Source organism: Anguilla rostrata, chromosome 17 (assembly GCF_018555375.3).
Source record: "Anguilla rostrata isolate EN2019 chromosome 17, ASM1855537v3, whole genome shotgun sequence".
NCBI classification, from domain to species: Eukaryota; Metazoa; Chordata; class Actinopteri; order Anguilliformes; family Anguillidae; genus Anguilla; species Anguilla rostrata.
The window spans coordinates 19,513,070-19,526,340 of record NC_057949.1 but is presented as its reverse complement, the minus strand read 5'-3'; the positions used below and the strand labels follow the sequence as shown (position 1 = coordinate 19,526,340).

At 46.7% G+C, this 13,271-nt stretch overlaps 2 protein-coding genes across 4 annotated transcripts; one reads left to right on the top strand and one right to left on the bottom strand.

Annotated features, from left to right (window-relative positions):
• Window positions 1-277: 277 nt before the first annotated feature.
• On the bottom strand, window positions 278-5,053 carry LOC135243867 (uncharacterized). Of its 3 annotated transcripts, XM_064315956.1 has the most exons (5): window positions 3,084-3,378; window positions 1,897-2,478; window positions 1,239-1,328; window positions 1,071-1,107; window positions 278-860 (listed from the first exon to the last, which is right to left on the bottom strand). In XM_064315956.1, the coding sequence occupies exons 1-5, from the start codon at window positions 3,120-3,122 to the stop codon at window positions 739-741; spliced, it is 870 nt and encodes a 289-aa protein (XP_064172026.1). In that variant the 5' UTR covers window positions 3,123-3,378; the 3' UTR covers window positions 278-738. The 3 variants fall into 3 exon arrangements, with proteins under 3 accessions (XP_064172026.1, XP_064172028.1, XP_064172025.1); XM_064315958.1 differs by lacking the exon at window positions 3,084-3,378 and adding an exon at window positions 4,965-5,053 and having other exon boundaries at window positions 737-1,107; XM_064315955.1 differs by having other exon boundaries at window positions 737-1,107; window positions 3,084-3,380.
• On the top strand, window positions 3,482-13,237 carry tab1 (TGF-beta activated kinase 1/MAP3K7 binding protein 1). The gene is made up of 11 exons (XM_064315954.1): window positions 3,482-3,622; window positions 4,701-4,831; window positions 4,990-5,143; window positions 6,118-6,204; window positions 6,739-6,874; window positions 7,201-7,317; window positions 7,864-7,975; window positions 9,114-9,258; window positions 9,962-10,175; window positions 11,132-11,285; window positions 12,363-13,237. The coding sequence occupies exons 1-11, from the start codon at window positions 3,530-3,532 to the stop codon at window positions 12,586-12,588; spliced, it is 1,569 nt and encodes a 522-aa protein (XP_064172024.1). The 5' UTR covers window positions 3,482-3,529; the 3' UTR covers window positions 12,589-13,237.
• Window positions 13,238-13,271: the final 34 nt, after the last annotated feature.

Sequence of the window (13,271 nt, the reverse complement as noted above, 5' to 3'; positions counted from 1 at the left end):
TTCCATGACGACTCCCAGTCAAACTAAACACTGCACCACACCCTTAATAATATAAATGCCGCTTGAACATTTCAGGCTGCATTTCATTAAGGGTTGGGTCACAGAATATTCTGAGCAGTGACTCAGTAACGGGTTGGAAACCTACTCTAAAATACAGTACAGGCACAAGACATACTTCGTGCATGTGCCTGTGTTCATTCAAAGTCACACTGTTGCACCGCTGACAACACTATTACTGTAGCTTTGCCCTGAAACAGGGCAATTAGCAGTGCAGAAATTATTTTCATTTTTATTTGGTAGGCACATCTATTCAGAGCAGCTTACAATGTAATCATGGAAAGGTGCATTAAATGCGATATGAGATGCTTTAAAAATGAGCGCACATTCACAGCTGCATGTTACACTTAGCACTCTCTGGACATTAAATGAATGCACATATGCTCCGTATAAAAAAATGGATGGAAACTACATTATAGCAGACAGCATGTTCAAATACTAGCCAACAAAATCATTTTAAAAGTGGCCAAATATACTAATACATAATTCACTGTTCTGGCAATGTTAATTTATCCCCATATTCTAGATATGGTACCTTACCTGAGTTCACACGGAGCCAACATAAACAAAAGGTAAAAAACTGCTTGATAAAAGCAATTTTCTTAAAGATATAAGCTATATTTCTTAGCTCTGCAATGTCACAATTATGGAACAAAATTGTGAAGAAGATTTTGCCTCCCTCTATTGATGGATGCCTGTACTGCAGCTGAAGCAAAAGAGCCCGGACAGGGCTTCTGTCAGAGAAGAGCGGGTCTTCTTGGGTTTATCAACAGCAGAGAGAGAAGCAGAACCGTCCAGTGAATCTGTGGACCAGCGAGAGCACAGCACGTCCACTCAGGTTTTAGGGCGCAGTGACTCCGCACTGGCAGATTCACCCATTTGCTTAGTCTATACTTCCACCATCGTATGGGTATGCTTAGTGTGACCCTGTTTCTCACAAGCATCGTGCAGCAAGTCTAAAATGTGCAAGATGCTTGACTGGACAATGCAGTCAGTGGAGTGCAGCGAGTTACCTTCAAGAATCAATGGGGCCACTGAGTTCACGAACATCTGAAAATGAGGAGAGAACACTATTAAATCGTTATCATGACTGCACACGCGTTCTTTTCCACTCGCAAAAGTCACATTCGCAGACACCCAGTTTTTGGTTCATGTGTGATCCTGCCACCCCCACAGCGTACCTGCGTTTGCCCGAACAGCGACTTGGGTGACTTCTGCCTGCTTTTGGGCTGCAGCTTCCCTGCACCTGTCAGCTCACTGGCCAGAGGCACCTGTTCAACAGAGGAGAAGTGTTGTGGCAGCAAATGAAGTATATATAATGGTTAGGGAAATTGGGCTTTGTAACTAAAGGTTGCATGTTTGAATCCCAGCTGGGGCACTGCCGTGGCATCCTTGATCGAAGTACTTAACCTGAATTGCTTCAGTAAATATCCAGCCATATAAATGGATTGTGTGTAGGACGGTAATCTGCGTAGGTCACTCTGGATAAGAGCATCGGCTAAATGCGGAACTGTAAATGTAATGAAAATGAAACGGTGAGCCGTGAAAGCCTAAGACCTAAAACCTATTTACCGCGTATTAGAAAATCTCTGTCTGGATTCATGTAAATGCAATGGGCTGCGCATCTCTTTCCCGGATAAATATTTCCACTGTGTGCCTTTGCAGAGAGACAAGACCGTTAAATAACAATACAGGAAGGTTCCAGAGCAACCCTGAATACCTGAATCACTAACAGATGCAAAATGGGATTTGGCAACCTGACAGGTTTTCACAGGTGACCTGGTATCCTGCTAAGATTGGCTCTGCAGTGGAGCAGTGTGGAATGTCAAGGAACATCACCTGAGGTATGGACCCATAAGATGGTGCCACGCCCAGCTCCTCCTCCAGAGTGGGCAGTCCACATGGGACGTCCAGAGCAGTCTCCGATGGGCGGAGCTGGACAGAGGCCTCCTTCCTCAATTCCAGCTCTGCCTCCACAGTGGGCGGGTCCTGATTCAGGTGGGTAATGTTCTCCAAGAGGTTCTTCACCACCTGCTCCACAAACCTGTAGAGCAGCTCCACGTGGTAGTCCTTAGCCGAGTCCAGGTCCATCAAGGGCTCAGCACCGCACCTCCTGGACTCCAGGATCAGCTGGGTCACCTGCCGGATGAGGAGCTCCGAGAAACTCCAAATCCTGACGCCCACACAGGATCCCTCGTCTTCCGGGTCCTCCATGTAGATGGTGGTGTCAGGGTCCGGCATCCCCACACTGGCCCCTCTGCACTTGGGAGACCGAGGGGCCCCCTCCGTGAACATGCTGCCCTTGTCATGTGTGAGGGTGGCGTCTCTTCCCAGGTTGATCAGATCTACTCCTGTCTCCTCCATTATCCTGCACACTAGCCTTTTTGTCTCCATTTGGAGCTCTGCTGGGAAGAACCCAAGCTGAGAGAGACGGAACCAAGCATGTGTCACTTTGTTTGCATGCATACAAATGCCTGTAATGTAATGCATATAAATATACACACATATACACACACACATATGCATACACGTACACACACATATTCATATACACACACATGTACACACAAATGCACACATAAAGACCTAAACAACACATAGGCCTAATACTAACAAGATTCCACCGTAACATTACTTGAGCTGAGCCTTGCTTCATAACACCTTAAACCCTCCTTAACGGCACAAAATATATGCTACTTAAAAGTGATAAAACATCTTACTGGAGCAATTCTACAGAAAGGATTTTGCCAGGATAAGCTCTATTCGTTTATAGGTGGTCATCCAAGGCAACTTGCCCTGTAACAAATACATTTTAAAATGGGCGGATTCAGAAGCTGTTTGTCATATTACAAATTAGCTTAAAAATGAATACTTAGACTATAGGACTAGAAAATTGATATAGCTACGTCGCAGCAACCATCAAATGACTGAATATCAATTCTGCCCGCAAAATCATTTATAAAAAGCCCTATTCTAGTAATATGTACATTTTTACACTAGTAAACTGAAACAGGAGAAAGACTTACATCTTCGTATGAGCACATCGTTACTGTTTTCAACTGCATAAGACATACATACTTAAGTGTTTACTTCTCATTACGTTACTGCTATTTATGTGTGAATATCAAGTTTTCCACGTCATAAGACTAACGCACGTTACAGTTAAAATGACGAAACAATAGCGCCGGTGCTCTGCGATGTTTCTCCCCCATCACACGCATGATAGCCGTGTGTGTTGTGTTTTACCAATATATGTATAACCGAAAAGCGGACCAAAAAAAGTAATGACTGAAAAAGGCTATGGATTAAGCAACAAAATAAAAAATCGCCAAAACATAGGCATACCGTTGCATGATTTTAGGCTGACGATTAGAATTCCCCATAGCCTACTACAGTAGTGTTGTTCTGAAGTCTCCATTAGATGGAGACAAAATAAAAGTATAACAAGCGTTGGTGGGCGGGGCTGTACGGAATGGAAAAAAATGGCAGAGCCCTGGGAAGTGTGAATGTGACGCTGGGTAGTTCCGCTAAGATGGCGGCGCAGCGGAGGAGTTTGATGCAAAGCGTAAGAGAACACATATAGAAATTGTTTGGGTGACTTCATGCTGGTTTTGGACTAGTATCGGAGGATCAGTTAGCGATTCGTATCTGTTCATACCGGCCGAATATTTATTGCCGTGTCCCTCAGACGCATGTTGACGCTGTATGAAACTAGCTAGCTTACTAACGTTAGCAGCCAGTCCTCTTCCCGTTGTTTAGTTAAAGCAGTCATTCCCTACTCGGCCCAGCGACGTATGGTTAGTTTGAACAGTAGCTGTTATTTATTTCTGTGAATAGAGGCGAAGGCACAAATGAATAGTGCGCTTGTTATCGATGTATGCGGGCCTAGTACACCATGGGTTCTCTTGATGCAGCGCTGGTGATGTACATCTGTGTTGCTGGCTAGGACTGAATGCTGTACAGCTAGCTGGGACGACACTGCAATGTTGAACAAAAGTTTGGAGTAGTTTTAGTTAACTAGTTTTAACTTCTCTCTCTGGCTAGTTAACCTGTCTTGTTATGCTTGCTTCGGAGACTGAAATTTTGCGTATGTGCGTGCGATCGTGAGGAAGAAAACAGGATAGACTAGCTAGCAAACTTCCTGATTCCTGGTTGCTAGTATAGCTAGATTCTATGCAGTTTTGATAATAAATTTGATTATATTATTTTTAAGTAAAGGGAAATTTAAGAAAAGGTTTATATTATTGAAATATTGATCTTTATGAACGGGTTTTATGTAACGCAATTTACATCAGTCCTATTACACAATTGATAAACACGATAGTACCTAGCACAGTCCCCAGTACAGTCCACTTAATAATAATAATAATAATAATAATAATAATAATAAACTAAATCAGTGGTTTGTATGCTTTTCATTACATATTCATATGGCTTACATATGTATATAGTTAAATGTCCTAGGATGTACCCCACACATTGTAAAAGGATGTTTTTCGTAAAAATTGTAACAGCACAGAATTGTTCATGCTACTCTGGGAAGTCTGTGCAGCATAGTAAATAACAGGTATCAACGTCCACATTGCCCAGTGCCTCGGTTAATTCATGTGCATGTTGTGATTTTCCTTTCTGTATCCGAGCAGCAGCAGAGTTGGACAGATGACCTCCCGTTGTGTCAGTTGTGTGGGGTGTACACAACCGCCAACTGTGTGTACGGTCCTGATGGCAAGGGCACTCAGAGCCACCCCAACGAGGATGGCCACTTCAGATTCAGGTCAGTGACCGTCTGACACGCAGAAAGGCGGCACTGCGTTCCAGAAGCGGCTAATCCCACGCTCGTGGTGACACAAAATTCGATCAGAGAATAGGCCTACATGTGCGCTACCGGTGGTCTCCTGGGCTCTCACCTCTTACGTTCGTCCTTCGTTTCAGAGGCGAGGATGGCTGCTTCCTCTATGGGGTGTTCAACGGCTTTGACGGCGGCCGAGTGGCGAACTTTGTTGCTCAGCGCCTGACGGCTGAACTGTTGCTTGGACAGCTGAATTCCAGCCACTCCGACGCAGACGTCAGGAGAATCCTGTTGCAGGTTGGTGAAGAGCAGTTACTGCTATGGGGAAAGAGACCACATAAAGAGGCAGTTTCTCAGCTAGTTATTCGTCTGCTCCAACCTGGCTCAAGCGTGATGCTTCACAGTCATAACATTGGTCTCAATTTCTGTAGAATTTTAAGAGAAGACCTTCCTAATGGAATGTAACTGATAGACGTTATATTGCTGGTAGTGATTATACTGAAAAGACTGACTGTGATGAACAGTTTTTTATGCACAGAATTACTTCCCATTACATTACATTTATCGGACATTTTTTATCCAATGCAACGTATAATAAGTGCATATCGAAGGTAATTGGAACAACTACAAAACATAGGTCTGGTAAGGTATCCTACAGAGTAGTGATAGTTAGTCCAGATACAGTCTTCAGACCACGGAAGATGGGCAATGACGGAGTGGTTTGTAGAGGAGAGTTTGCATTAGGAGTGTACTTCAAATTGGAGTTGCATTGAAATGGGCGAATATCATTTAAAATAAATATTATTGTACTCGCCAATTAACTGAGATTATGGGCCATATGAGGAGGCTGCATATATTCACCAGTGAGGCTATGTGTTTGAAACACTGTTAATATTGTGAATTATGTGAAAAGCTATGCATACTCAGCAGATCTCTAGACTTGCACTTTCTGCATAATATAAGCAAATTGAAATATTTTGGTGCACAGATAAAATTTGACAGATTTTTTTCCCCTCTGTAAACTGTGCTGGCCTATTTCACCTATTAATGTGGAAACTAGGTTCCAGTTTGGCTTTCTGCAAAGGTGACTGCATCGAAATCAGCCAGTATGGCCCATTAAATATTGGTAATCGATATCTGCCCAAAATGTCCATATCATGCACCCCCTTGGCAGAACTGATGATCTGTTAGAATGGGACTATTCAACACTAATTTTCACTGCCTTCCTCTCCTTCTCACTCCCCCTTTCACCCACTCTCTCTCTTTCTCAGGCTTTTGATGTTGTGGAGAAGAGCTACTTTGAAACCATTGATGATGCGTTAGCTGAGAAAGCCAACCTACAGTCACAGCTGCCTGAGGTAAACACACTTTTAAAAAAGTTCAGCATTAGCATTGTAATGTCAGTTGACTGGCGGCTGACACTAGGCGCAGTCCGATAGAATAGCAGACTTCAAAAGAGCCTAATTGATTGGGCATGAAAGAATGTCAACAATGTTCAACTGTTTACAACTAAAAGGAACTGAGCAAACTGAGGTTCACCACACACTGACATGTTCCAACTAAGTGCAAAACAACAACAACAAAAAATTGCTTGGCCACCTATAGAAGCACATTATTAGCAAAAGGGCATGTTTTAATGAATGAGTTTGAACTGGAATGAGTGAAATCCAAACTTGGACTCATTCGCTTCCCTTCAGCAGAGTGCCTGACATTTAGGTTTTGGTGATGACTACAGATGACAGATAACCTCGTGTGCTGCAGGAAAACTACTTAGAGTGGAGAGCAGTGTCAGCGTGTGCATCTGACCTTCAGTAACGCAGGTTTCTCTCTTTCTCCCACCCACTCTCCCCTCTGTCCTCCACTCTGTCTCCCTTCTTTCCGGCTCTCTGAAGAGTGGGTTTCACCCGCTGACCCCACAGAACCAGAAGCTCTCCGAGAGGCTTGGCGTGTTGGAGCAGGAGGTGTCCGGCGGGGCCACTGCTGTGGTGGCCCTCATTCTCAACAACAAGCTGCACATCGCCAACGTAGGTGGGTGTAGGCCTGTCTCCATAGCTACACTCCCGGTTCTTTTTGTTTTTCCCCTACTGGTGCGACATTCTCATCAATGATACACTCCTAACATAAGCGGACTGCATATTTTTAAATTTATTTTCGTGCCGTATCAGCACAGGGAAATCTGAACGTGAGGTTCTCCTTCTGAGTTTGTGTGTGTGTGTGTATGAGGGAGAAAGCGTCTTTCTGTGTGTAAGTGAACCTTTGTGTGTCTGTCTGTCTTTCTGTGTCAGTTTGTATGTATGTGTGTCTGTTTGTGTGCCTGTGCTTCTCTGTCTTTCTAAAAGTTTTCCTGGTTCCAGGTACCAACCGCGCTCTGCTGTGCAAGTCCTCCAGTGACGGTCAGAACCAGGTGATCCAGATCAGCCACGACCACACCACAGACAACGAGGAGGAGATCCAGAGGCTAGCCCTGCTGGGTGAGTTTGGAAACGGGGGCCCTGTCCCTCTGTGCTGGAACCAGTTACACCGTTAACCCCATATTCACACCCATGCTTGTCCTCATGAAAAGAATTCCATGCAGGGACGATTACAGTTTATGTGTGGGGCAGTGGCCCGTACATGGTGCTCCACGCCCTGATTAACCTAGTCATCGTCCTGCCGCTGGAGCAGCGACCTTTATGGTGCAGTCATGCGGGCCAAATGGCCGTCTGTCACCTGTGACCCGGTTTTAGTGTCTGTAATCAGTTCATCATAAGAGCATTTAAGGAGACCCAGCAGCAGTCCTTCAGGCAGTGTCCGTATGTGTCTGGGGGAGAAGGTAACGGAAGCATCACTGAAATGAGGGTGTATGACCTTTTGGTTTTGCTGTATAAATTTAGTAGGCGGTCGCATCGACTTAAAAGGTGTTTGATACAGCTGCGTAACTCCTATACGTGTTTAGTCCCTGGGTGTGCTAGCACAGGTAAAGCGATCTGGAACGAGCTGTAAATGAAGGAAGGAAAAGAGTCATGTGAACCCCGCAGGTCTGGACCCGTCCCGCCTGCGCCAGGCCGGCCTGATCGTGGGCCAGACCAGCACCCGGAGGATCGGGGACTACCGGGTCAAGTTTAACTACTCGGACATCGACCTGCTGAGGTGAGGGCAGGACCGGGAAACGTGAGGGGGGGGGGGGTGAGAGCCCAAAAGGCCACACACAGGTGGGGATATCGCAGCACGTGTCCGCTGAGACATCTAGCCACATTGTTTTTAGTATTTAAGCACGAAAAGAAATACTACGGACGCAGCCGCGTGTGCAGATTTTTCCTGGTGCTGAATTTGAATGGGCGCGGGATTAGATCTTGTAAAGGGAGAAATGTGAAGTGAACAGAGCCGGCTGTGGTTTCGCTTTGCGTACGCGCCACGTTCCACCGAGCCCCTGCAGCCGCGCGTCCGCAAACCCGACGGCGGCTCCACAAGCTGAGGTGAGCCCGGGAGCCCCTCTGGAAGCGCACACGTCACTTTCCCACGCTCCCTCACCTGCGCTGCCCTTCCACACTTCGTCACGCGCTCTCGTTCCTTCCCTGCGGCCCCGCCCATGACTCGCCGCACTGTCACACGCACGGCTTCCTGTCTTAGCGCGTAGCCGTTCTTTCTCCCCATTTTACACGTTCCTCACTTGCTCGCTCTCTCCGGCTCTCCCGTTACATCACCTATCCCCCTCGCTCCCCCTCTTTCCCTCTCGCTCCCTCTCTTTCCCCCCCCTCCCTCCCCCTCTTTCCCTCTCGCTCCCTCTCTTTCCCCCTCTCCCTCCCCGCCGTGTTATCTTGTGTGCTCACATTCATCTTCTCTGTCACTGTCATTATGTCTTTCTCTTTCACTCTATTCTGTCTCTTTTTACTGTATCGCCCTCTTTTTAAGTCCACTAAATCTTTACTGTTCCCAGAGTCAATTCATCATTTTAAAGGATGAGAATTAGTTCATAGTCACACTCTCTCCTTTTCTCCTCTGCTGTCTTGCCATTTTCCACACATACATTTATACATTTAGTGGACTCACTTATCCAGAGTGACTTACAATTACATTTTTACATACAATCCGTCCATACGGCTGTATATTTTACTGAAGCAAAGTACCTGGCTCAAAAGTACAACAGCAGTGCCCCAGCTGGGAATCAAACCCACGACCTTAAGTTACAGGCTTCGTTCCCTAACCATTAATTCTACATTGCCACCCACTTCCACACACTTTTAAGGTCCCTAACACACTCTCAATCCCTTTTGCTTCCTGTTACCAGCGCAGCAAAAAGCAAGCCAATAACAGCGGAGCCTGAGATCCACGGTAGCCAATCAGTGGAAGGCGTGTCTGGGTTCCTCCTCCTGGTGTCTGAGGGGCTGATCAAAGCCCTTGAGGCCGCCCACGGCCCTGAGCAAGCCAATCAGGTGTGTTCTGACTTACATCTGTCTGCCCCTGGTCTCCACCTCCATGTGTGATGTCTTTAAGTCCAGTGTTTGTCCATAGTGGTATGGTGTTTTACCAGGAAAAGGTAGATGGAGAGTATGAAACACCACAGCAGTTTTTGTTTGGATGCTAATGGCATCTGTAAGACTTCCTTGTATGGTGCTGTTGACTGAGCCTTTGCGTGGTATTTCCAAATGAGCCCTTTCCCCGGAGGTGTTGAATTTTCTCAGAACCGTAATTAACATCACCGAGTGTTTCCAGGAACCTGCAATTTAGGTGAATGCTACATTTAAATAGTAAATGTCGAGTGGTGTGTGGAAGGTAAACTGGTGATTTAAGAATAAATGAAACAAACAGCCTCAGGTGTACTTTAAATAGCCAACACAGATTCTCCCTCTGTGCTCCCTGCTCTCTCCACCCCACTCTTTTCTCTGCTTTCTCCCCACTGCCTTCCCTCTGTCCTCGCCCCCTCTTCTCTCTATACCCACTGCCTTTCCTTCTATCCCAACCCCCTCCTCCCTTTTCTCACCCCTCCTCTTTCTCCCTACCCCTCTCTCTTCCCACCCCCCCCTTTCTCCCTACCCCCTCTCTCTCTCTCCCCGACCCCTTTCTTCTCTCCCGCCCCCTCCCCTCTCTCCCCGACCCCCCCCCCCCCCCCCGCCCCCTGCCCTCGCCCCCCCCCAGGAGATGGTTGCGATCGTGGCGGCTGAGCTGGCCCAGCAGAGCAGCCTGGACGCGGCGGCCCAGGCGGTGGTGGAGCGGGTGAAGCGGCTGCACCACGACGCCTTCGCCAGCGGGCGGCAGCGCGCCACGCAGTGCTCCAGGCACGAGGACATGACCCTGCTCATACGCGTGCTCAACTACACGCTGGCCGACTGCGCCCTCACCCCTACACAGGGTAGGAGGCTGTGTGTGTGTGTGCGTGTGTGTGCGTGTGCGTGTGCGTGTGCGTGTGCGTGTGTGAGTGAGTGTACAAAATTGTACAAAATATACAAATATTAGAAAAATATATTACCAAAAATTTTCAGAAATTATACAAAACTTCCATTCTTTATCAAAGAACGAAAAATGTGCAGTCCTATTAGGACAAGGACCAACAGCCCCAATTGCGGCTCAATATGTCTCAGCTTGCCATAACCTGAGGGACACTGAGTGACCATCATACATAATTACAATTATCTATTTATTTATTATTTTTTTTATTATTATTAATAATAATAATAATAATAATAATAATATTTTATTTTTAAAATTTATTTATTTATTTATTTATTTATTTATTTTAATAGAATGTTCATTACTAGTATTCCACTGTAAATATGTATTTTTAAAAAAATTGATTTATGATGCTTTGGCAATATGTACCTATGTATTTCCTGCCAATAAAGCAATTTGAATTTGAATTTGAATTTTGAGTGAGTGAGTGAGTGAGAGTGTGCACGCCCATGTGTGTGCGTGTATGTGTGTGTGTATTTGTGTCCATCTGTATGTTTTGTCTAGTTTTTTTTGTTAATGTTGCTTGTTTTCTGGGTACTCTGTGTTTGCGTGTGTTTTAAGGCTTTGATCAGTCATATGATACGAATTTATGTACATGGCTGTGTTGCTTCCTGCTGCAGTGGTAACCTCTTCCTGCTGCAATAGTAACCTCGTCCTGCTGCAGTGGTAACCTCTTCCTGCTGCAATAGTAACCTCGTCCTGCTGCAGTGGTAACCTCTTCCTGCTGCAATAGTAACCTCGTCCTGCTGCAGTGGTAACCTCTTCCTGCTGCAGTGGTAACCTCTTCCTGTTGCAGTGGTAACCTCTTCCTGCTGTTGTGGTAACCTCTTCCTGCTGTGCTTGTGTTTCTGTGGCCAGGGGGGCGCATCTACCCCGTGTCGGTGCCTTACTCCAACAGTCAGAGCACCAGCAAAACCAGCGTCACCCTCTCCCTGGTCATGCCCTCGCAGGGTACCCTCACCAACGGGACCAACACCACCTCCACGCAGGAAGAAGGTACCCCCACGCCAAGGTACAGCCCATCGCTCTCTTACCCTGCTGCACTAGCTTCACAAATACCCTCAGATATCTGTTCTTCATTTTTGTTTATGTACTATATGTACATAACTATATGTACTACACGCCCCCCCCCCAGAACCATCTGCTACTGAATAACAAATGTGTGACGAAACCACCTCATTGCTTGTGTGTTTCGGTTGCTTGGCACCCGCAATGATTCTCAATTTTTGTTTCCTTTCAGTCTTTGATTTTGGCTCGCTGTCAGGTCTCAGCTGATTCATCTATTCAGGGCATAATCGTTTACGTCTTTGCCAGTTTTGTTTGCTTCACTCTCCCTCCCCCCTCTCTCCCTCTCTTTCTCCCTCCTTGTTGTCAAGTTGTATTATAATCACAGTGGTCCCTGCTTCTGTCCCTCTCCTTCCTCTGTGCCTTCCTCTGTCTCTGATTGGTGCAATTTCAGTTATAAACCCCTTTCAGTTATAAACAAGCATGTTTCTGAGTGCCTGTCCTTGAACAACAGCTGCTTTGATGTAATGTGGTTTTACATCGTAGACACTTTCACCAGCAGCAGTGAGCACCAGCAGACAGGCGTAATCATGTCATATGCAGTGTTCAGCGATGCTACGATTGTCTCGGCTTGGCTGGAACAAGTTCACTGATGTTGAGAGCCAAAGAGTCAGTGATACTGAGAACAAGAGTCAGTATGTGAGAACAAAGGAGTCAGTGACTCTTGAGAGCAGAAGAGTCAGTGACATTGAGTGCCAGTCAGTGATGTTGAGAGCTACAGACAGAGTCAGTGACTCAGACCTGAAGCGTTGCTTTGCTTGAAATGAAAGTGGAAGTGTCTGAAACTTGTGTACGCGCTCAGTAGGGGCTCAGGATTGGGGTCAGGCGCCCTGCTATGGGGAGACGGAAATGGGAAGCATGAGTAGGCCTGCCAAAACACAACAGTCCGTAAAGTCCCCATCACAATAGTGCGATATCCTTCTCAGACTGGCGGAAAGAAAGATAACTCTTTCCCTCCTCTCTCACACCCCCTTCTCCCTGCCCTGTCTTTCCCTCTCCCTCTCTTGCTCCTTCCCTCCCGCAGCCAGAGCCCGACGGCCACCCTGCAGTCCACCCACACCCACACGCAGAGCTCCAGCTCCAGCTCGGGGGACGGGGGCAGCCTGTTCCGGCAGCGGGGGAGCCAGGCGGCCCAGCCGGACGAGACCGGGAGGGTGCAGCCTTACGTGGACTTCAGTCAGTTCTACAGACTGTGGGGGGCAGACCACTGCGACAGCCAGGCCGCTCAGGGGGGGCTCGGTCCACAGTGAAGGGGGTGAAGGGGGAGGGTTAGGTTTTTCCTTTTGGGGGGGTGGGGGTGGGGGGGAGAAGGGGGGAGGGAGTGTGTTGTAAACCCTGACTCTGGAGAGCCACAGGTATCTCTGCTGGGGGTTTTTTTTTTTCCCCCACCTTAAAATCGGCACAAAAAATTGAATCGTTGAAGAAACATGGTGAGGTAAATTAAGTGCATAATCTGCTGCTGTAATCAGACAATTGAGGGACAAGTAGGAACAGAAAACCAGCATGTGTCCTGTGGCTCTTCAGGAGCAGGACAGGCCAAGCCTGGATTTGGGCATGCTTCACTGGTGCGAACAAAATTGGAAGAGGTAAGCAGGGACGTACTTGGAATTTTAAGTCTAGGATGGATGGCAGAGGAGGATGAAGGAGAACGGGGGGGCAGAGAGAGAGAGAGGTGCATGTGTGATTGAATTAAACTGGGACCATTTGTTGTCCTGTCAGTATCTCCATCCACTCCACCCAAATGTATATTTTTTCCTTGTAGGGAAGTGGGATGGTGAGCACGCTGTATTGATGGACGGAGTGTGATGGAGGCATTTATCTCAGTTTTTTTAACATAACGTGGTGTGTGCAGTGAGTATGGTGCCTGCCAGCAGAGTACAGAATAAATTGTATAAACAAGCTGTTTTCTTTATTTTCAAAGTTGGTGAGTGTT